The 24,195-nt window shown below is 38.2% G+C and overlaps 3 protein-coding genes across 5 annotated transcripts; all 3 read right to left on the reverse strand.

Annotated features, from left to right (window-relative positions):
• Window positions 1–1,984: 1,984 nt before the first annotated feature.
• Window positions 1,985–4,766, reverse strand: LOC146752332 (kinesin-like protein KIF20B). The gene is made up of 4 exons (XM_085532037.1): window positions 4,690–4,766; window positions 3,835–3,961; window positions 3,155–3,297; window positions 1,985–2,142 (listed from the first exon to the last, which is right to left on the reverse strand). The coding sequence occupies exons 1-4, from the start codon at window positions 4,726–4,728 to the stop codon at window positions 2,062–2,064; spliced, it is 390 nt and encodes a 129-aa protein (XP_085388163.1). The 5' UTR covers window positions 4,729–4,766; the 3' UTR covers window positions 1,985–2,061.
• LOC146752333 (uncharacterized) lies at window positions 4,697–16,695 on the reverse strand. 3 transcript variants are annotated; one of them, XM_085532033.1, is made up of 14 exons: window positions 15,905–16,695; window positions 15,326–15,464; window positions 14,442–14,597; window positions 13,990–14,050; window positions 13,627–13,752; window positions 13,224–13,363; window positions 11,872–12,027; window positions 10,753–10,943; window positions 10,174–10,312; window positions 9,321–9,443; window positions 8,786–8,928; window positions 7,672–7,835; window positions 6,918–7,037; window positions 4,697–4,770 (listed from the first exon to the last, which is right to left on the reverse strand). In XM_085532033.1, the coding sequence occupies exons 1-10, from the start codon at window positions 16,693–16,695 to the stop codon at window positions 9,330–9,332; spliced, it is 2,013 nt and encodes a 670-aa protein (XP_085388159.1). In that variant the 3' UTR covers window positions 4,697–4,770; window positions 6,918–7,037; window positions 7,672–7,835; window positions 8,786–8,928; window positions 9,321–9,329. The 3 variants fall into 3 exon arrangements, with proteins under 3 accessions (XP_085388159.1, XP_085388161.1, XP_085388160.1); XM_085532035.1 differs by lacking the exons at window positions 4,697–4,770; window positions 13,627–13,752; XM_085532034.1 differs by lacking the exons at window positions 4,697–4,770; window positions 7,672–7,835.
• On the reverse strand, window positions 16,696–24,143 carry LOC146752334 (kinesin-like protein KIF20B). The gene is made up of 6 exons (XM_085532036.1): window positions 23,771–24,143; window positions 22,876–23,142; window positions 20,845–21,112; window positions 20,296–20,357; window positions 19,559–19,754; window positions 16,696–17,108 (listed from the first exon to the last, which is right to left on the reverse strand). Exons 2-6 carry the CDS (start codon window positions 22,930–22,932, stop codon window positions 16,696–16,698), a joined length of 996 nt encoding a protein of 331 aa, XP_085388162.1. The 5' UTR covers window positions 22,933–23,142; window positions 23,771–24,143.
• Window positions 24,144–24,195: the final 52 nt, after the last annotated feature.

Raw genomic sequence — 24,195 nt, forward strand, 5'->3', positions numbered from 1 at the left:
ACCTCACTGTGGCCTTCTAGTATTTGAAAGGAGTGTATAAACAGGCAGGGGAATGGCTGTTTACGAGGGTGGATAGTGATAAAACAAGGGGGAATGTTTTTAAAGTGATACGGGGACGTTTAGGTTGGATATTAGGTTGATGTTTTTCACACAGAGGGTGGTGACGCACTGGAACAGGTTGCCCAGGGAGGTTGTGGATGCTCCATCCCTGGAGGCATTCCAGGCCAGGCTGGATGTGGCTCTGGGCAGCCTGGTTTGCTGGTTGGAGACCCTGCACACTGTGGTCCTTTTAAACCCAGGCTATTCTATGAGTCTATGGCTGTACGATTGTATCAGACCTCAGGGAAGTCACGTGGAAGAGACAAGCCTTTGAAATTAAGCTTGATTCGCTTTGCCCCTCATACACCTGATCACTGCATCCCTTACTTGGCAAATGGTCTTTCTGTGGGGTGTAGATGAGGAAAGGGGAGGAGGAAAATAAAGCAGCTGCTTTGTCTTAGAGCTCTTGTTTTGTTGGGGTCTGGCCCTATTTTCTGAAACTAAAAGACGATGTGTGAAAGAAGGACAGGGAAAGGCACAAGGAGGTTTTGGTTTTGGTGCTGACTCCAGCTCACTGCTTGCTGCTGGGAAAGGCACACTTAGCTCCAAGGAAGGATGCATGCGTGGAAATCCAGTGGCCAGGGGTAAGGGGTACCCAGCAATAGAGGGCTACGAGAGCTGGGGTGATTTGCTTTAAACTGCAGCCAGTGAAGTCCTGTCCCATTGGATCTGACATGTCTCCCCATTCCCTTCCAGTTTGTGCAGAGATGGCATGAGACAGAGGGCACTGCTTTCTGCCAGACTGCAGGAGCAGAAGCATTTCAGGTACCTAAATGGTTTGGTTTCCTCATTGTGGTGGAATGGGGTACGCATAGAAGGAAGACTTCCATTCTTGGGGTGGATATGCACATGGGAGGCTGCGCAGGGAAGGCTCCATCCTGGCCAGTTCAGCCAGCAGCTGTATCCAGCTGGCAGAAGCCCCAGCCCATGAGGCCGGCACTGGCCCTGGGCCATAAAGCCACAGTAAGGGAAGCCAACATCAGCTCTGGAGCCTAAAGCCACAGTCAGAGAGGCGAGCACCAGCCTCGGGGCATGCAGATGTGAACGCCTATTCATTCCCACTATCTCCCCTGGGACTCCATTGAGCGCTATGAGGCCACATTAGTCTTGACTGGTTTTTAATGAAAATTACAAAACCATGACATCTGCACAAGAGTCACCTTCACTTCCCTGTTATCTTTTAGTCTTGCTTTTCCTTTTCACTGCCGCTTTTCCCTTTCACTGCTGCTTTTCCCTTTCAGTCTTGCTTTTCCCTTTCACTGCTGCTTTTTCCTTTCACTGCCGCTTTTCCCTTTTAGTGCTGCTTTTCCCTTTTAGTCTTGCTTTTCCCCTTTTAGTCTTGCTTTTCCCCTTTTAGTCTTGCTTTCTCCTTATAGTCTTGCTTTTCCCTTTCACTGCTGCTTTTATCTTTTAGTCTTGCTTTTCCCCTTAACTGCTGCTTTTCCCTTTCACTACTGCTTTTCTCTTTTAGTGTTGCTTTTTCCTTTCTCCTGAGAGTGTTTTTTACAGCTAGTTAGCTGAGAAGGGTCGTAAACACGGTGCAGCTAAGCAAGCAGCCATAACACCTGCAAGGACAGCAAGAACAACAGGATGCCCTGGGATGGTGAGAAACTAGCCATGGTTCTGGGAACTCAGCAAGGGAGTAGCTTTCAGTTGATAACAACAAGCTGTTAAGATACTCGGGGATAGTATGTAATTGGGAACCAATGATGAGCTCCACTTTTGCAATATGTATGAGCTAATTATCCGTATTATAAAGGTACACGCAGCCAAGGAATAAATGAGATTCGCTGATCATATGTCAATGACAGGTGTGGTCGTCTGCTTTTCTCCCACCGTTCTGCAACATACACCTATATACAAATTTAAGAACACAACGGAGTAACTGTTACTGTTTATTAACAACCAGTTTTAATAATACGATAAAAGTATGTCCTGAGAAAGGGGAACAAACATGCTTCTTCAAGGTTTTTTAGCTGTTCTGGATCTCAGCCGTCGCTTGATGATCAGATGATCACTTTCCTTCTTTTGTTCCTCAGATTCCTGAAGAAAACATATCAAAAGTTACTCATCTTTTTACACAAGACTGACAAGCTCTTCTTGAACCACGCAAACATATTTCTTCCCCTAAATGGATTTCAGAATGGAATTGGCTTATTATATTTTATTCAGAAAACTATGGGATACCGAGATCATTTTAATGCAGCTTAATCACAAGGAACAAATATGGAGAATGTACAAAATCCTGTTTATCTTAAAAAAGCACACACATCTGAGGAAAGCCTGAAGGCAGCTTTCATTTTGAAATACTTGTTTTCAAAAGAGTATTATAATACTTGTTTTGTGAAACATGAAGCGTTCAGAAAACATTTTTAGCCTCAATCCCTGTAGCTATGACTTGCCCAGAATTTCAGTTCTCGGTTCAGTTCCATGTTCTCAGAACTACAGTGAGAAAAGAAATTGTCTCATCTTCTTCATCCTCTAACAAAAAAAATAACATTTTGGTTTGTGCCCCTATCATTCGTCAAATCATCAAAAAACTCAGAGGGATATTACAGTATGGGCAAATGATCACTATGCTGAACAGAAAAAGGACTCTAATATAATTAAAAGATGCAGTTCCAACAGAGCAAGAATGTTCTTAGCACAATAGCTGCCGACAGAGTCATGAAACTGGCACATCAGATCCTTTGCAAGTTGGCTTAGACAGGAGATCATAGTTTAAGCATACCTAAAAAGCTGTCTAAGTTGTGCTCTAGAAAAGCGTGTAATAGAATAATCCCACACCGACACACTGAAATTATCTATGATTCCAAATTAGAAGACATCTCTGTGATTGCTACATCACCTACTTAGTAAACTGTATGCCAGCCAAACACAGAGATCTTTGAGGACAAAATAAAACAGAACAGCAGGAAGACCAACAAGAATGACTTGGTAGAATAAAGAAATACCTCAGTACTTTCAACCTCCTCCTGCAAATAGAAGAAACCTCCAGTCTGTTTGGACTCCTTAGTAGTTTATTTTAAGCCAAGACTACAGTATAATCGCTTACCGAAGAAGCAGGTATATCTAGAGGGCCAGAAACAACAGTGGAATACAGCTTCCTTTTGCATCGTTTTGGCTTGGTCTCTCCTTCTTCGAGACTTTCAGGTTCGTTTGATTTAGGAGAACTTACTGCTGACATCAGCTTCTTGGCTAGAAGAAATTTGTTTTGATACATAAACCAATCAACTTACTGGTTTTGTGAGTCTTTAAATCACTGAATGCAAAAAAAGCTTCGTAACAAACTTGGTTTATAAATGACACGTAAAATTTAAGTGAAAATACTCAGAAATTGTATTTGTTCATCGAGGTTCTTTATTGCTTCTATAGCTGAAACAGTTTATAGCTTCAGGTACGGCAGTTTAAAGCATGCATTAAAATGGAGTATGAAAGACAATCATGGCTCAGAAGTCGCTGGAAGTCAGAAACTTCAGCAGGAGTTAAACAACAGGCCTAACTTTCGTGCTGACAGAAGCACAAGACAGAACCAACTTTCTCTGTATACTTGTAGGTTTTCACAAATGTAATAATGAATCTCTGAAGAGACGAATAAATGCATTTACTTCATAAATCAAAGGACAACTTAACATGGCAGACAAGTCTCAGAACACATACATTAATAGCCTACAGCAGAAACAAGCCATTCTACAATGTCTAGAAAACATGGAATAAAACTTATTCTACACCAACCTTTAGAGTGTATAATAGAAGGAGAGCTTTGAATAAAATCTCCAACTTTTTGCAGTGTTTCATCCTTCTTTTTAGTCAGTCTTGAAGCATGTACTCGCTTTCTCAGGAAGTAGTCTTTTCCGGATTTCTGTTCAACAGAGATGTGAACATGTGAAACAACAGCATTGTTTAAACTTCATTTTAGTTCAACGTTATTTTAAGTTGACATTTTGAGCTTTACTACTGACACCTCTGTTCATTATGCTGATGATACCACAACGGCAAGTAATGTAGACAATTTTATACCCTTTAGGGAGTTGTCAAAATCTCAGCTATATCAAGGCATACGTTTCTTACAGTTTCTTAATAAGGCAGTAGTTTCTTTAAAAGTAGCTCCCAAGCGGTGGAGTTGTTTCTTACATAAGCTGTTCTAATTACATAAAATAAACAAACATACAAAACAGAAGACAACAGATGGGAAAAATCTACTACTCATACTCTGACCATGCCAAGGATACTGCTATCACATGTGAACATCTGTTTTTAATAACTCCCATGCATATTAATGATATGAACCTTAGTTTAATACAAGGGCTTCACTTACAAAAGCACACGATAATACACTAAAGCTTCTCTTCCCAACTATTCAGTGTGCAATATCCTTCCCTCCAAATCATTACACAGTACAGCCATTACACGCTCTGGGGACAGACTGACTTGCCCTTTGGTTAGCTTATGGAATTTAATAGGAAGAGCTCATAAGCATGTAAGATTCCCATTCAGGTATACACATAAGGATAATACACTGCTTCTTTCGTGTGACCACACAATTACAGGAAGTCCCAAGCTAGCTTCAAAACTAGAACAAAAACCAACCATTTTCTCGTCACTTGCAGAGGGTGAATTAATAGCCATGACAGATTTTGTATTTTTCGTGTTCTCACTTTTCACAAAATCCTGGGAAAATAAGACAAGTTTCAGCCATGATTCTTTTGGAAAGAACAACTGATGTCACAAAAGTGAACACTTTAAACACTTTTGCTAATAGTAGGGAAGTATTTGCTAGTGGTAGCTATTCCACTGTAAATCAAATAATAAATAAGCATTCAATTATAAAAACAGGACATTAAGATATCAGTATTAGACATCTCATGATGTCTAAAAAGCTGATTTATGTCTACAGGTTTCAAAGAAAATACACAATGGAGTTAAGAGAAATTCCCTTCTCTTAAACCATTATAACTGAGCTTGGCTATTAGTTTTGTTCATTAAAGCAGTTCATTGATTAAATTCTTCAACTACTTTACTGAGGTAGAAATAGCATTTTTTTAATGCTTAAATGAGAATGGTAAAAAGGCATCAGATATTTTGTTTTCTGTTGGGTCTAGGTCATACCTCATCCATGTCATCACTTCTTTTCTTTTTTGCCTTAGGCATTTTCACTCCTAAATGTATCATGCTGCCATGCTGCTTTATCTCCATCTTATCAGGTTGCAGAGGTGTCAGTGGGATTTCCAGCTCCGGTTTTGGGAACCGACTAGTTTTGCCATTTTCTGTGGACACTCCAGAAGAGTCGAGGACAGTTTCCAAATGCTCCTGATAGCACAGAAGAATTTTAAGTGCAAGTGTTAAGGTAGCCATGAGATTAAAAAGCTATAAAGCATCTGGAAAAGGATATGTAAGCATTCGATTTTCCTGCTGTAAGAACACTTGTAACAGAAGGAGTCTATTTCAGTTACAGCAGAGTTTTACCCTTCTTTCCTAGAACTTGTTACATTTAAAATTATTTCCAATCTATGATCACAAAAAAAGTTCTCCATGTTAAACTGAGCCTGATACTTTACAAGTCATTTTTTCTCAAGGGCACAGACAACTACACTTTTTTTTAATAGAGAATGGTGGTAGAACTGACACGATTTTCTTCATCTCAACTCTGCTGCGTCAGAACTGGGCAGGAACAGGAGCATTTGATTCAAGTGTTCGATTAACTTCCAGCTTAATCTTAGGGAATTTGCCCTTCCTCTTCTACACTAGAGATGTTATTTACATAAGTAAGGTCCAGCTGGCAAGGTGCAAGCCCAGTACAAGTCATTAAAGAACTCCATTGCTATCTTTTCCCTGGAGAGAATACAGACATTCAAGCAATGACACCGTACTTAAGCTGAAGGCTATCATGTACCTGCTCATGGTCAAATGGCAGCAAATGCACAGCTAAGTGACAGGGAAATGTCAGTATGCATTTCCCCAGCAGCACTTACTGTCCACAATCCACCCAATCCTGTTTTTCTCAACAGGAACAACAAAGTCAGAACTGAGATCACCTGGACTCCTCCTTCTCTATGGCAGGAATTCAGCTAGCATATCAAAAATGAGTTCAGATGCTGGTTGAACACATGGAAAACAGGCTGCTGGGGACATCAGAAAATGGTAGATGGCTGCTTCTACTGCTGCTAGTAACTAGCAAACTCCAGTGTCCCAAACACAGACTAGCAGCTTTTACTACTTACACTGTTCCAACCCCCTGAGGGGAGTCTTCTTCCTCTCAAAAAGTTACCAAAGATTGTAGAAAGACAAAAAGTAGTCAGAGCCACTTTATCAGGCTCTGCTAAGAATCTGAATGGAGTATCACCACCCACTGTATTTCCAAGAATTAAGTTGGTTAATAAATACTTTGTTTTTAAAATATATGTAACTGCTATTTTATGAAAGTTAGCAATTAAAAACTTATATAGGAATGATTAACATCATCTGCTAACAAAACAATGTCCAGAAATCCTGCAGAGGAAGAAAATAAGTTCAATTTGCTGTGCCCGTTTCAGTGGCTCCATGAATTTTTTCCAAGTAACTTATCTAATCATGAGCCACTTCATAAGCATTAACATGAGGAGAGTTTTCAACAGCACCTGACAAAAATTCATCACACAATTGTTTCAACAGCTTTTATTCCTATCAAAGGCTATAAAAACAGGTGATCTGATCACCTTGAAAGGGATAAATAAATTAAAACTTGGGAATTGTTTAGAGAACATGAGATCTTTTCCTACTCATTCCTTATCAAAAGCAATACAATCACAACATTTCCAGATCTGAAGTTTCATACTAACCTCAGATTCATTTAATGAAGTGAGGCTCCTAGTACATCGACGTGACAAATAATCGTCTTCAGCTTTGCATCTTAATGGAATACTTTCTCCAGTTTTAGTTTTGCTTTGTTGTTTCCTAGGCTGTAAATATTTAAAAGGAGTAAAGATTAGGCTATGCATTAGACCTCCAAAATATCTCGAGTTTTCTAAAGTGACAGTGTAAAACCTCAAGCTCAGACGCCACATGAACACGTAAGCTGAAACACAGCACAAGCGTGGGAAGGTAGTAACATCTATTCATTGTGTGATCTTCAGATACACCCTACTGGGTCTCACTAACAGTCTCAGGCAGTATTCTGCCTCCAAAAGAGAGAAAGCGAGACATTATTTAGAGACAAATTCTGTAACGCTGGTCGTTTTGTCATCCATTCCCCCCATACTCTGCACGCTCACAGCTGCTATGTTAGAACACCAAAGGCTAAACCTCTGCCTAATCTTCAGCATCCACATACGAATACATGGAAAACTGCATGGAAAAGTTCCATAATGTACACAGAGAGATGGTGTTCTAGTAAATAAAATATTTTTGAGAAGATGAGAGCTCATGTTTGAGTGGAAGACAAAAAGAACCAACAAGTACTCATCACTGAATATGTAGTTAAAGGACTATATGCTAAGAAAAATGATTCTAGCTCCAGTATCTCCTAGGAAAACAGAAGAACAAAAAGGGGTTAACAAGATGTTAAGTACTGACTTTCTATAAATATAATCATACCTTTTCATTTACAGAGTCATTCCTTCTACTTTGTCTTTCTTCAAGTAAAGGTATTTCTGGCAAACACTGAGGGCTACTGTGGTTAATGCGTTGTTTTAATTTTTTATAAAGTCATCTTTGTCAGCCAGTTCTTTTCTTAACTCTTCTATCACAGTTGCATTATCCTAATAAACAGTAAAAACTGCTGAGTTGTGGGATTGGCAAAAGGAATTAACACACACAAGCAGTATTGCAATTACTTAGTAGCATCAGTTTTAGAATTGCAGGCTAGAACACTTAACTATTCAAGAACAGTAACATTTCACGGATTTGTACGGTCACTGTTACAAGTGCAGTAGTCACAGAATTGCCTGGGAAGTTGTAATACAATATATTTTGATTCTTCTATTTTACTTATGTGCTTCAGCCTTCATCTCTCTTAAGATATAATAACCCAAGCTTTTATTTGTTCCCAAATCCTCGGTACTGTGAGAAAGTCGGCAGTTGTAGGGGAAGTTTTGCTATGAGAACATCTTTCTTCTCAGAGAAAGTGAATCCAAACATTCTCAAAAGAGCACAACTCATTTAGTCTTCTGTTTAGCTTCTGAAATTCTATGCTACGGCTTAGATTGGCTATCCTGATTAAAAGCTGGATGTTGAAATAAGAAATGCAACTTCCAGAGATCATCCCCCCTCTGCTTTTTGATGCTTCCCTTAATCTCTCTCCACGTCCCCTTCTGTCTTTTCATGCCATTGTAGATACTACCTCAGAGAAAGCAAAGAAAGTAAGAAACCTGAGACAGAACTACTGTCTGAGTATTGAGCCTAGCTTGGGATCCGGAAATGCTGTGAATTATCGGAAAAAGCTACAGATGTCCAGTATGATTGTAGGATCATAAGCATCAAACTGACATCTGCTTATCTGAACTACTGAAAAAATTGAAATTTTAGTAATTAACAGAAATTCTGTTTCTGAAGAACAAAAATAAAAGCTGGTGCTTTTTTTGGTTAGTTGCACATGATGTCAATACGACAGTGTTCAAGAACAGAACCACACCCAGAATACAAAGAGCAGGTACAGGAGTTTTACAGAATTTATGGGTAGCTAATCAGGTAGGAGGAAAGGAGAGCTGACCTTGCTTGAATCCTTTAAGGCAGATTGTCTCAGTTCTGCTATTTCTGTCTCTTTTTGTATGACATTAGAAGCCAAAGTTTTGAGCTGCTCTTCCAAAGCTTCTACTAACTGATCTCTCTCCTCACGCCACTTTTGAAGAGCTCCTATATTTCATGTTGAAAGAAAAGCATACACAGTAGAAACAAGCAGAATCTTTAAGACAGCCTAGAAATAATAAGTTTTTCATATAGATAAATAAGGACTCAAGCTGATAAAAAGATTTTATGGTAAGACATTTCAATTAACATATCGTGATGTCACTCAACAAGATCAGGTTATATGCATGTATTACATATGTATTTACTATGCAGATTATTGTATTTAAAGCAATCTGCCAGTGCTCTGTAGTGACTAATTATTTGAATATCTTTCATGGTCTACCACTAATTTCAGTTGCCACTTTCATTTTGCTCCATTTTTTTTTTTTCCACCTTTTTCCTGTTGCTTGGAAAACCTGCATCATTCATTTAATAAAAATTAAGAGCAAGTAAAATACCCGTTTAAGTTATTGGATAGTATAGTCTTTACAATCCAGCTCATCCTTAAACTGGTTATTAATCCTTTCAAGTTCATCCATCCTGTTCCTGAGGGATTCCTCCACAGAACGCATCGTGGACACCTGTAATGTAAGCACAGCTCACGGTTCATTAAAAGACTTCTGTAATCCAACCTGGCCAAATACTTCTTTGTTAAATAAAGAGGAATTCACAAACAAGTGCTGAGTAGGAAAACGACAGCAAGTGCAAGGTTACCAAGGAAGACATGAATTCATTTTTAAGCTTCAATTTACCACCCCAAGCACACCCAATAAACTTTCAGACTAAGATCTTAAAACCCATTTTGCAGGATATCTTCTTGTTTAATAATTAAATTTTAAGTATTAGCATCACTGAAGCTGAAATTGAAGAAAAAAAATATACATGCTTATATTAAAGAGCCTCTGGAAATTAGTCTATTTCTCTTCAAGTAAATAGCATTCTTCTTCCCAGTTATCAGCGTTTTTTCACAAGACTTAGGTTTTAGGCTTTGGAGTTACCACGGATACCAATGGCAAGTCACCAGTAACGTAGAGATAATAACAAGTCCCCTCCAGAGGCAGATTAGCTATTCTCTTCGCAAACCTTATTCCAGACTACCAACCAACTTTACTTTCCTCTGTTCATTATCTATGTGAAACCATGTTTTAACTTCTGGTCCCCTCTAGAGCTTCAATGGCAACTTTACCTAAGATTTGCTGCTAGCCACACTAGTGTGAAATTTCCAGCTTCATAGTTAAAGTTTGAGAAGTTTTAACAGCAGAAAGCCAAGCATAATCTTACAGAAAAAAAATATCTCAGTTGACTACAAACCTCGCTTTGTACTTGCTGAATTTGTTTCTCGGCATCAGAATGTTTGTCTTTTAGATCTGCATACTCTTCTTCTTTCCTCTGCAAATCTTTTTTCAAATTCAGTACAAGGGCAGAACTCTCAGAAAGAATATTTTCTAGCCTTATGTTAAAAATAAAGAGACAAAGAACATTACTGTTACACATCTCATGGAAACAGCAATTACAGCTTAATCCATGCCCTGCCTGTTGGTTTCTATTTGTAAATAGACTCCTAAATCTATCCAGACCAGTGACAAGATTTAAACAATTACTTTTGAATTTCAGCTTGCTTCTCATAATCAGATGCTGAAGCAATAAATTATTCAGATGCTATTCTGAGGGATGTAGAACAAAACCACCAGCAATCCCCATATTATTCTTTATTTCCTTGCACACTCCTGTTTTCCCTTGGAACTCAAGTAGCATACCAAAGCACCCTAAAGTAGTAGTTTGGCCATTGATAAGCATGCAGATGCATTAAGTCGAAGGGATGTTCCCATTAACTATTTTTAACTCTAGTTCATTCTCAAAGGGCTCTAAGTTAACTCAGTGGTTACTTACGATTCTATACGTTGCACTTTCTCCATTTCACTCTTTTCCTTTTCCCGAAGAGAGCGTTTCATCTGCTCCAAGCTTTCATTTACAGCCAAACTTTTGAGCTGTTCTTCCAAAGCTTCTACTAACTGATCTCTCTCCTCACGCCACTTTTGAAGATTACGGTCCTTTTCCTCCAGCTGGGCAACAAGTCTTTCCTAAATGAAGAACAGATTAACAGTGAACATCACCTACTACACACTGAACTGTTCTAACACTTCGGTAGTTAGCACCGTTTTACAGTCTTAGTAAATGTATGATCTCTTCAAGATCCACAGGAGCTCTAGAACTAGTTGCACTACAAACCTACAGAAGCAAAACCATGCTTCTATTAGACAGCCTACATTACCCTCCTTGTGAAAAAATATTAGTAATATTTAAGAACTTCAATTTGCTCATTTAATGATTACTAATGAGCTTTAGGAAAATAAAGTCACAAAGTGATAATAATACTAAGCTCCTCACATCCTTCTATGCTGCTTGCAGGTCCAGAAAGTCGGGACTAACTACTTCCAGATGTAAAAAAAGCTTTGCAAAATGTACAGATTCACATGTTTAAGAAGTTACATGACAAGAGCCCAGCAAACAGCTCAAGTAACTCAAGTGACTTTGTTATCAGTCACTATTTGGAAAGTGATAAAGGAGCAAAACTGTGGCCGTTTGACCAAGTATTTTTATTCAGTATCTGGAGAGAAGTTTGTGGGGTTTCTTTAGAAACTCAATTGCCTTTTCTTCCTTATAAAGGCTTAAAGGCCTTCTGCTTTGCAGAAAAGAGAACAAACAAAAGCTATTGTACAAAATACTTTCTTAGCCTCATTAAATAGTGATCTATTTTTCAACTGTAATTTTCTTATTGATGTCCCACATACGTGACATTTCATTATGCACTTATGAAAGATCTTTCTTTTTGTGGCCCCCCCATTCCTTCCTTTTCCAAATCAAGCAGTTCTCATATGGGCTTTGCCACATAAGAAAGCAAGGGGACTTGGACAAGCTGCTCTTATGCACCCTTACTGTTAATACTTGGTATGTAGTTGTCTCCAAACTACAGGCACCAGACAACTCTGCCAGGACCTCATCACTTACGATTTCTGCTTGTTGCTTTCCATAATGTTGTCGGTCCTCAGCAAATTGTTTCATTTCTTTGTTGCGAAGATTCTCAGCTTCTTTTATCTGATTTAGGAGCTCTTCTTTCTCCTCCAGCCACTTTTTTCTATCAGTTTGATACTTAGTCTCACTTTCCTATTTCAAAGAAACCAAAAATGAAATAGTGAGACATTAAGGAATAAAAGTCTTAAAAGCCAGGTCATCATTAAATAGACTTGTTTCTGCAAGATAACAGAAACATTAGCAGTTTTTACTACAGAATATTCCCAAAGGCAGGTATTGGATAATCATTAGTTCTTTTCCATTAAAAAATAATCATTTCCAGTATTTCTTATTCAGACTGGAGAGCCTCCATAAAACATCTCTTTTTCTTTATAAATGTTCACACAAGCTTTACAGAACTTACACCAAAAGTCAGTATAAGAAAAACTCTTTTAACTTAAAAACTTCTAACACTTTACGCTGCCTTGCAGCAGTTGTAGAAAAACTTGCAGCTCCTTCAGGGTTGAAAGACAAAGAAAAGCAACATAGTTTACACTGTAGGAGTAGTCTCCTTTCCTATCAAACCTACTGGCAGACATTCTCATATATAGGACAGAGCACCTGAGAAACTGCTTGGAAAAAATAAAAGTCTTTTAACCAAGGAAAATTAGTAGACCCGCAGCCCAACAAAAAAGGCTTCCTGGTGATAAAGTTAGATGATGATTTCGATAGCTTATATTAGTTGCCCAAGCAACTAACAGAAAACAGTTTTGACAAATACACCGTAAGTTACAATTTGCTTTGAGTTAGTATTCCTTTCTTGCAAACAACAATTGTATAAGTATACTCTGCTTATAGCACATTGACGTGGTATAGAATGAAGCAATGAATGTTCAACTTTCCCCTCTTCTTGAAAAAGGGAATTGGCTCTGTGCATTAAAAAAAATATCATGAATAAGCTTACTCAAGGTGAAGGAGGAAAGAAGCTCAGAACCATTCCACTAACAGAGTGGATGTAACCTATTGTATACTCACTTAGAAAACTCCCACTGCCAGCCCATTACTTTTATTTAAAAAAACAAACAAACAACAACAACAAAAAATAACATCAGATGGGATAAGACAACTAACTGTTCAGAGGCCAGCAAAAGAAGCACTGCTCATGGCAGCATAATGTAGGGAAGGCTACACTTCCTACACTATGGGGGCATCAGTGATGCCATTCTTAACGTACCACAAAAAAGCTGCACCTGGTCCCTATTGCATGTTGCACTGCAGCTTTTACAGGAAGTTTCTGTAATCAATATAACAGTTTACTTTATCAAGTTACAACTTTGAAGTTAAGTTACCTCCAGCTCTTTTTGCAGCTTTATTAATTCTGTACTGTTTTCATTCAAATTTGCCTCATCACTTTCGTTGTTCTTTTGCTGCCAGTCACCATTGCTCTGGTATTCCAGTTCACTGTATTTGTGTTTCCATGCAATCAGTTCTACTCAATACACAAAATGAGGTTAGATAGCATATCATTTCAAATATATATTTGAAATACCACACCAATGACTTTTTACTAAAGCAGCTTCGGTTTTATCTGCTACAGACATAAAGAAATAACAGAAGCCTTTAACTACAAGAGATTTGTTGTCTACTATGGAACGTTAATGCCTAAGTAACAGTTACATGAAAATGGAAGTGGTTATCACAGTACGTCTAAACCCCTTTTGCATTCCTGCTCCCTTTCCCTGGAAATATTACCTGAAGCTAATTTTTCGTTCCCTTCTAACAGAGCTTCAAGCATTTCATCTTGTTCAAGCTGCATTTCCTCTTGTTCTTCTAATGTCATCCGCATAACTTCAATTGTTCTATCCCTTGCACACAGATCTGAAGGTTTGAAAATTTACAGATGAACTCCCTACTAGCTCCCATTATTCTCAAATCAAGATTCTCCCATGGCCAAAAGCTCTTTTAAAAGAAATAGAGCATCTCCATTGAAATATTTACATACAAATATATGCAGATATGTTTTAAAATCGAAACACAGAAGACTCAAAGTCATTAGCAATGTGACAACAATTACATGTATATTTCACACACACACACACACAAATAATGGCTGACCGTCACATAGTTGGTCATAGTCTTTGGAGATATCTTCCATCCTCTCAGTTTCTACCAGCTCCTATATTTCATGTTGAAAGAAAAGCATACACAGTAAAAACAAGCAGAATCTTTAAGACAGCCTAGAACTAATAAGTTTTTCATATAGCATAAATAAGGACTCAAGCTGATAAAAAGAGTTTATGGTAAGAAAATTCAATTAACATATCATGATGTCACTCAACAAGATCAGGTTATATGCATGTATTATATATGTATTTACTATGCAGATTATTGTATTTAAAGCAATCTGCCAGTGCTCTGTAGTGACTAACTATTTGAATATCATTCATGGTCAACCGCTAATTTCAGTTGGCCACTTTCATTTTGCTCCAATTTTTTTTTGACCTTTTTCCTGTTGCTTGGAAAACCTCCATCACTCATTTCATAAAAATTAAGAGCAAGTAAAATACCTGTTTAAGTTGTTGGATATAGAAGTCTTTATAATCCAGCTCATCCTTAAAATGGTTAACAAGACTTTCAAGTTCATCCTTAAACTGGTTATCAATCCTTTCAATTTCTTCCATCTTATTCCTGAGGTATTCCTCCACAGAACGCATCGTGGACACCTGTAATGTAAGCACAGCTCACGGTTCATTAAAAGACTTCTGTAATCCAACCTGGCCAAATACTTCTTTGTTAAATAAAGAGGAATTCACAAACAAGTGCTGAGTAGGAAAACGACAGCAAGTGCAAGGTTACCAAGGAAGACATGAATTCATTTTTAAGCTTCAATTTTCCACCCCAAGCACACCCAATAAACTTGCAGACTAAGATCCTGCAGAATGGGTTTTAAGATATCTTCTTGTTTAATAATTAAATTTTAAGTATTAGCATCACTGAAGCTGAAATTGAAGAAAAAAAAAAACATGCTTATATTAAAGAGCCTCTGGAAATTAGTCTATTTCTCTTCAAGTAAATAGCATTCTTCTTCCCAGTTATCAGCGTTTTTTCACAAGACTTAGGTTTTAAGCTTTGGAGTTACCACGGATACCAATGGCAAGTCACCAGTAACGTAGAGATAATAACAAGTCCCCTCCAGAGGCAGATTAGCTATTCTCTTCACAAACCTTATTCCAGACTACCAACCAACTTTACTTTCCTCTGTTCATTATCTATGCGAAACCATGTTTTAACTTCTGCTCCCCTCTAGAGCTTCAATGGCAACTTTACCTAAGATTTGCTGCTAGCCACACTAGTGTGAAATTTCCAGCTTCATAGTTAAAGTTTGAGAAGTTTTAACAGCAGAAAGCCAAGCATAATCTTACAGAAAAAAATATCTCAGTTGACTACAAACCTCGCTTTGTACTTGCTGAATTTGTTTCTCGGCATCAGAATGTTTGTCTTTTAGATCTGCATACTCTTCTTCTTTCCTCTGCAAATCTTTTTTCAAATTCAGTACAAGGGCAGAACTCTCAGAAAGAATATTTTCTAGCCTTATGTTAAAAATAAAGAGACAAAGAACAATACTGTTACAAATCTCATGGAAACAGCAATTACAGCTTAATCCATGCCCTGCCTGTTGGTTTCTATTTGTAAATAGACTCTTAAATCTATCTAGACCAGTGACAAGATTTAAACAATTACTTTTGAATTTCAGCTTGCTTCTCATAATCAGATGCTGAAGCAATAAATTATTCAGATGCTATTCTGAGGGATGTAGAACAAAACCACCAGCAATCCCCATATTATTCTTTATTTCCTTGCACACTCCTGTTTTCCCTTGGAACTCAAGTAGCATACCAAAGCATCCTAAAGTAGTAGTTTGGCCATTGATAAGCATGCAGATGCATTAAGTCGAAGGGATGTTCCCATTAACTATTTTTAACTCTAGTTCATTCTCAAAGGGCTCTAAGTTAACTCAGTGGTTACTTACGATTCTATACGTTGCACTTTCTCCATTTCACTCTTTTCCTTTTCCCGAAGAGAGTGTTTCATCTGCTCCAAGCTGTTTTTAAGCTGCATAACTTCTTGAATCAGATTTGCTTCTTTGCTACTTAACTCTTCAACCTTTTTGTCTGCATTTGCAGACTTCTCCTGCAGAGTTGCTGTAACTGTCTCCAGATTAACAATAATAGATTCTTTTTCTTTAAGTAATTCATTGAGTTTTGACACATTGTCTTCCATTGTCTTGGAAGCCTCCAGGCGATATTCAAGCTCTTTTATTTTTACCTCACAGTTGGCAACTTCCTCCTGAAATTGTGCAATCATTCTCTGATCTTCTGCAGTCTTTTCTTCAAAGTCCTGAGTTTTCTTTTCTATTTGCTCATGTAACTGATTCACAAGATCATCTTCCTGACTAGTGTGAGTTGTAATCTCACATAGCTTCATTACAAGTTGACGATTATGATTTTCAGCATTATTCAGTCCCGCCTTTAGGTTTTCATTGTCTTGAAGCAGTGCTTTGATGTGCTGACTTTTTTGTGAGGAAACATCAACAATACTTCTGCATACTTCCCAAATCCTTTCAAGACTATAGTTAAAGGAGAGGTCCTGCACAAGATCTGAGATGGAAGAAGTCTGTGACTGAATGCATGCAGAACTAATTTGAGATGTCCCTGGCTCATCTTTTTCACAGTCTGAGTAATCCTTCACACTGACAAAGTCAGTACCGATGGCATGAAACTCTAAGTGACATTTGTATAATTCATCTAATTTGGTCCGCATTTATTTTACTTGTGACACTTTATCACTTATATATTCTTTGGCAACTTCTATGTTGTTAGTTAGTTGGGCATTTTTGTCTTCTAGTGTCATATTTATAGATTTCTGTTCATCCAGTTCAGAAGCAATTTCCCGATAGTCAGCTTGACCCTGCAGAATTTGTTCATGGAGGACATCAGCTGTTTCTTCAGAAAAAGAAAGCTCAATACGCAGGCTTGTTACCTGCTTACTGAAATCTTCTTTTTTATTTTTTTCTCTTCTGCATTGTTCTTTAAGCACAGTTAAATGATGTTCCAAGATTTCAGTTCTTTCCCTCAGTGCTAGTACTTCCTTTCGGTACGCGGAGCACTTTTGTTTCATGTGTTCAATTGTCCTTTGCTCTACAGTGTTCTTTTTCTTTCTCTCATTTACAACTACTGTAAAACAAACAAACAAACAAACAAAAAAAAAAAAAGGGAAAAGGAATGTAGCTCAGATTGATTAAAATCATTATTACATAGCAGTTCACAACACCAAGTAGCAAATTCTAAGTGAAAAACTGTCGTAATATGCAAGCCATACCCTCACATCACATAGTATTTGATACTAGTGAAGGAATTAAAGTCCTCTGAACACGTAATCAGGTGCCTCAGATTTCTATACAGAATTAACAGCAGAAGGTTTTCAGTCTGGAAGAACACTTTTACCATGGCACTACTCAAACCTTCCACTCCACACCAGTAGAAAATCTAATTAGATTTAAGAAACATGGGAACGAGATAGATAATTCACAGCTATATTCTTTCTATCTTCCGTGCTTCAGCAATCCCTATAAGGCAGCCAGGAATCACTCCATCTACATCTAAATGGTAGATAAACAGTTCTCTAAGAAATTTCATTCCAACTCACAGTCCTCTTACTTTCAAAAGAAAGATAAAACCCTGGACAAGTTGATCACTTAAGTGTTGATATCTGTCTCTCTTATTCAGTTGATCTCTAAACAAAATATGAGGATTCCTACTTCTGTCCACACTTACTCTTTTGCATATAAAGTTCACTCATAAAGTTGTACAAATTTGCAGATTCAAGTTTCCATAAATATTCCATTAGCTTGGGGCTGTTTTTTTCTTTAACTGGTGAGCAATTAGCTAAAATCACATGCATTTTCTTTCTATCAAAAGCGACTTCTGCTATATTTCATCATTGCTTTAGAATCCAGTTACGTCCATTCCATAATATGCATACTTTAAGTATTAAAAAAATTAAATATAAGTCAAGACTTACTAGGGATTGTGTCACCACAACAATATATTCCATGGTGATTCTTGTACAGTCCTTTTATTACTACAACTACAGAAATGCAGAATTTTATAGCGCCCACGTGCAGCCTGCATTACATACAGATTCACATGTACTGCATGGAAACAGCCTCTTAACTCATCTAAGGAGTTTTATATACAGCCCTCAACTGATTTAAAAGTCATACTGAAGAAACAGCAGTGGCATATTCCACCCCAAACCAGGTTTTGGTTTTGATTGCTGCTCCCAGCAACAATAGTGAGGGGAATATGATTTATAAGTAATCTAAACACTTTATGCTGAAAACAACAAGCAAGCACTAAAGCAAGATAAATAAGACTAGGGAGAAGATGTGTAATGTTCAGTCTAGGAGCTCCTTACACAGGAAGTAGGGAAAAAGCATTATTACAGAGCATAGGAAACAAGACCTAAAAGCTCAGAGAATGGTGTAAATACCCTGAACTTGAAGCTGAGATAACCTAGCATCTCCTAAAACACTTTTGCTCGTGCTACTTATATAACTAATTCTACAAAAGAACCAGCACAACATACCTGTGCTCATTGTTCTACTGTGTATATTTAACATAGCTAAAGAATATATATTAAGCGGTTTTTGAAATTGGACGCTATTAATACTCACAAATAGAAGAAAATTTTAACATGATTGAATACTCAGTACTTCTTAACAGAAAACTTCATGCTGACATTGTGACTATCAGCTACCCATTTTAATTCCCATGTGGAGCATTGCTGTCATTAATTTTTAAATGAGAGCTTTGGTCATATGATTATAACAAACCCACTACTATTTGGAGTATGGAGGAGTCCACATCCCTCCCTCAGTCTCTGGTAAGATGCTTATATGTGATGCCATTCAGTGGTCACATTAGGATTCAATATTTATGCCAAATAAAGGCAGCAGGGACAAATCATCCAAGAACAGCATCTCATCCAAAGAAGGCCTTGACTTTCTCCCTTGCACATGTTTTGCAAGAGGAATACAAGAAAGGAAGGGACTACAGCTAAGTTTTAGATTTTTCCCTTGTACATTGTATATGTCTTCCGTAATTCTAGGAACACTGATGCTCAGCTGTGCCCAGAAGTGAAGTTAAATGCATCAGAGCTTATCCAAACCATTTTGCTCAAATATTGCCCATGAGCGAGCAATTAGCAGGTCGTCAACAATTTTGATAGTTGCTTCAGGAAAAACAAAACAAACAAACAAAAAAAAGCACTTGAACAGCTGATGCTACTCAGAAGATCAGCAACAGCAGTTGAAACAATCCTAAAGAAACTGCTTTAAAACTATTACCAAATCTGCAAGTGCATCAACAGATGAGGAAAAAGCAGCAGAAAGGAAAAAAATAGTGCAAAAAACTTTGATTCTTAAGCATTCAAAAATGAACAGCATAGGACCTTCTGAAAAAGGGATATTTACATAACAGTTACTTCTATTTACAGTTTAACACAGTGGCTTTTCTCCTTATACCATAAGGTACGCGCTTCACAGCCTTTTGCTTCCGATCCGGAATAGGAAGCAATTTATTGTTTTGGAAGACACCCTGTTCAACGATGGAAGAAACTGTACCTTTCTTTGGAGGTGGCTCTTCCACAGTAGGCTTATCTTCATCAGTACTGCGCTTTCTTCCCACTTCCAACTCAGTTTTCTCTTTTTTCAGTGCTTTAACTGAAAGCACTGAAAATTGGCTGCTTTCAGTTCCTTTATTAATGTTCTCTTCTGCCAGTTCTGCTTTAATGGTAGGTAAATGGTAGGTAGTCTTTTCCTGTATTGATATAAGATCAGTTACATTGAAGCTTAACAAAAGGAGCACTTAAGTCTCAGTAATCTTCTGTAGGCAAATATTTACACAAAACCATACAGCTAAAATATTTACCCGGTGACTCTATAGACATCAGTTACAAATCTCAATAGCAGACAGAACAAGTACACCTTCAGATAATGACAAGTGCAATACTCGGTAGAGTATACAAGGGAAAGCAAGAGCCTAGCAGGTTACAAAGTAAAAGACTTGCACACAATCAAGAGTTTACCAGTTTATCAAAGAATTTCCTGTTTCCAAGAAGTCAACAAAATTACAAACATGGTCAAAGAGCCATTATTCTTGTAAATAAAAAATTAAAAAAAATCAGTCATCAGTTTCTAATGTAGTGTTAAGTAGCTGAATTACACAATGCATTAAAGGCAAATTCAGTTAAGCTAAGCTCGGTAAGAAATCTATTAATGGAGCCTACTGGAATAGCATTTTAAGCTACCACAAGTTGGTTTTAAAACAATTTTACACAACATCTTCTTGATAAAGTTACCTGAGTTGCTTCTTTAAGTTGCTCAACAGACTCATCCAATTTATTCACCTGCATTTCAAAGTCTGTAACACACAGAAAAGGTTGTATTACATAAGTAGCCAATAGTTTATTAAGTAATCAATTTTTCCAGATATTCTAATGTTTAGGTAGCTTTTGAACAGATTAATTAATTTGCATGTGGTCTTCACTTATTGGGAGTGATTCAAAAGTTTTCTATATTTCTTGGAATGAAAACATTGCATCAACAAGACATAAAGAAGAGTAGAGATTACAATATAAAAGTAAAAATCAAGATATAGACATTTAACCCCATACTTACGAAAGCGTAAAGCTGCTAGTTGCAGTTTAAAGGAGAGGGGGAAAAAAAGAAAAGAAATAACCAAAAACCGTGGAATTGCTGAACCTGAATATACACAAGGAACAAACTATCTCTTATCTACAGGCTATGGTTCCAAAGGTAGAACATCTCCTCTAATTCCTACTCAAACTGGTTATTTCTATTTTAGATTAATGAACTATTTCTTCTACCTTTCACATCGCATAACTCACCTTTGTTCTTCTGCATCAGCTCTTCTTCAGTTTTAAGTAGTTTGGTGTTTTTCTCTGTTAGCTCTTCTTTGGTCTCCATCAGTTCAAAGTTAGTTTTCTCCAGCTGCTTTTCAAACCAGCCAATATCTTCCTTCGGGTCCTCCAGGGATACAATGGAACTATGTGCTGCCTCAGCTTGCTCTTTAATATCCATGACATCATAATGCACAGAATCAAGAATGCCCTCAGGATCAACACAGGTGTCAGGCACTATGCTATGTTCTCCACCCTGAAACGTAATTTATAATCAGTTAAAACTGGTGAATAGCTGACTACATAATAGCTGTTATTTCTACAGATAGTCTGGATAGCCACTATGAAGACAGCCATACAAGAAGTTTTTAATTTCAGCTTCAAAACCCACCTCACAAATTCACATACAACATGACAGTGATTCGTATGGGGGGAAGATAAGTGGCATTCTAGAAACAGCTAATATATTTTATAGTATTTGATGACCACACTCCCTTTTTTTTTTTTTTTTTGTTTTTTTAAATATTACCCCAGATTGATCTCCTTCAAATTTAACGTACAAGTTTGGACTCCCCTTTTCTTTGTATACAGTGTAAATTTTCATTTTGTGTTGCAGAAACAAGGAAAATGCCCAAATTCCCAAAGCTTTCTGAAACTGTTCTTAAGGCTCAGCAACTATTCCTGCTAGATGAAGAATAGATGTATCTTGCTCATCATACAGCAACACAGCATGCACTTCTTTGTAAACAGCCTTGTGTTTCTATAAGATGTGCACATAACATTTAAATAGTAAAAAGGAAAATATTTAAGAAAAAAAAAAGGAAAATATTTAAGAAAAAAAAAAAGAAAAATACCAGGGTGTCATGGTTTAATAATTTTGTAATTTTGCTATCAGTATTCCACATCATATCATCATATAAAGCATGAATAATTTTACTGCTCCCGAACACTTGCAGTATATTGATGATATTGTCGTGTGGGGCCATACAGCAGCAGAGATTTTCAAGAAAAGAAAACAGATAATCCAAATTCTTTTGCAAGCTGGTTTTGCCATTAAGCGCAGCAAGGTGAAGGGGTCTGCCCAGGAAATCCAGTTTTTAGGTGTAAAATGGCAAGATGGGCATCGACACATCCCAGCAGATGTGACTGAAAAAATCACTGCTATGTGTCCTCCCACCAACAAGACAGAGACCCAATCTTTTCTGGGAGTAGTGGGCTTTTGGAGAATGCATGTCCCAAACTACAGCCACATAGTGAGCCCCCTCTATCAGGTAACACGGAAGAAGAATAATTTCTCATGGGGTCCTGAGCAGCAGCAGGCTTTTGAGCAGAGAAAACAAGAGATAGCCCGTGCCGTGGCCTTGGGGCCAGTACGGACAGGACAGGATGTAAAGAACATCCTCTACACTGCTGCTGGAGAGAAAGGTCCCACTTGGAGTTTGTGGCAAAGAGCCTCAGGAGAAACCCAAGGCCAACCCCCGGGACTTTGGAGTCGAGCATATAAAGGGTCTGAGGAGTGCTACACTCCAACTGAGAAGGAGATCTTAGCCATGTACGAGGGGGTTTGGGCTGCTTCTGAAGTAGTTGGGACAGAGGTTCAGCTCCTTCTTGCACCTCGCTTGCCTGTGGCCCCCCTGTCACGGACACAGGTAGATTTTTGTTTAAACCGTGACAACTACCCAGAATGCAGCATAAGGGAATTTTTGCCTAGAACTCTGGAGGACTATTTGTAACTCAGAAAGGTCAGAGATAGAAAGTTCACACTGATTTCTGGGTCACCAGCCTCACCGTACATCAGCATTTTTGGTTTTTAAATGATACATAAAGTTCTCAATGGCACTGCTCTAGTCGGTAGTTCTTTCCCTTTCCGTGCAGCTCGCTCTGTGCATGGCTTGTGAACCGCTATTCAGGCCAGACAGCTGCAGCCCCAAAGACCTGCCATAAATGTACAAATTCTACCAGGATAATGTCTTGGTAGTGGAGAAACAGGATGCGCAGTCATATGGCTCTCACACATACCTTGTACAACCAGATTGGCTCTGGACTGGGCATCACCAATGTCACAGGTGTACACATCACTGTCACTTTTCTCCAGATTTTTTATGCACAGCTGCAGGTCTCGTCCTTTCTGTGCCCTCTTGTATTTCCTGCCAGGCCTGAGCACAGCAATGCCTTTCCTCCTTATGACAAAGGATGCGGCTTTCTCGCTCTGACATGTAAAAAGTGCACTTCCACTTTCTTCAATTTTCACATCTGAAAGTTCCTTGATAAAGTAATTAGGTTTTTCTGGAAGGAAAAAAAAAAGGATGAGGGTGTAGGACAAAGGGATTTGTTACCCCAACAAGTCCCAAGCATACAGAGGTGTCCTGAATCTCCTTTGCCCTCATTTCAGAATATCACATAGAGATGCAAAGAGTCTAAGAAGACCACAGAGTCCACCCATTTACATAGGTTTGATAATTCCAGTAGATATCTGGAAAGTTCAATACCATTATACATGCGCTGGTAGGATCTCATCTGATAAACTGCATATAGTTTTGATTACACATATACAATATAGACTAATTCAGATTGCCATCTTTTCTTGGCTCACTAACACCCAAGATCATAGAATCATAGAATGATCACAGAATCATAGAGTGGCCTGAGTAGAAAAGGACCTCAAAGATCATCTAGTTTCAAACCCCCTCCAAGGCGTCACCAACCACCAGACCAGGCTGCCCAGATCCACATCACACTGGAGAATCATTCAGTTTCCAGATTATTTTAAGGAAAAGATTTTAATCCATCATATTTTCTGAAAACTAAGAATTGATCCTGCTCAAGGAAACAGAAGAGAAAAACATCACCCACAGGCTGCAGATATTTACCTTGACTTCTCTACATGCCTTCCCCAGTGTGCTTTTCAACTCACCTTGCACAGTGACCCTGGCTTTTGTTATGGAGTCCTCTGTCTCACAGGGGTACTCCCCACTGTCCTTGGCAGTAGAGTCATGGATGATCAGAATGGCCCCAGTTCCCTCCTGCTGCAAGTCGTACTTCTGGCTTTTTCTGATTGCTTTGCCATCCTTGTACCACCTGATGTTCAAATCCGGTTTTGACAGCTCACAGCTCAGGCTGATGTCCTGCCCTGCTGCTGCTGTCTTATCCTCCAGCTGTTTTGGAACCTCAGTAGGTTTTCCTGGAAGAAAACATGCTTTTTGAGTAACATACACTTAGGGTAGGATGCCTCTCTCAAAATACATGCATCTACATGCTGGAGATAAGTTAGAGAGGCACTTGCAACAGACGCCATCCTACAGCCAGCAGTAATCTGCAAAGTACAGACAATAGAATTCC

The sequence above is a fragment of the Coturnix japonica genome, unplaced genomic scaffold (assembly GCF_054131305.1).
Source record: "Coturnix japonica strain WE unplaced genomic scaffold, WE-NBRP24 Scf046, whole genome shotgun sequence".
NCBI lineage: Eukaryota > Metazoa > Chordata > Aves > Galliformes > Phasianidae > Coturnix > Coturnix japonica.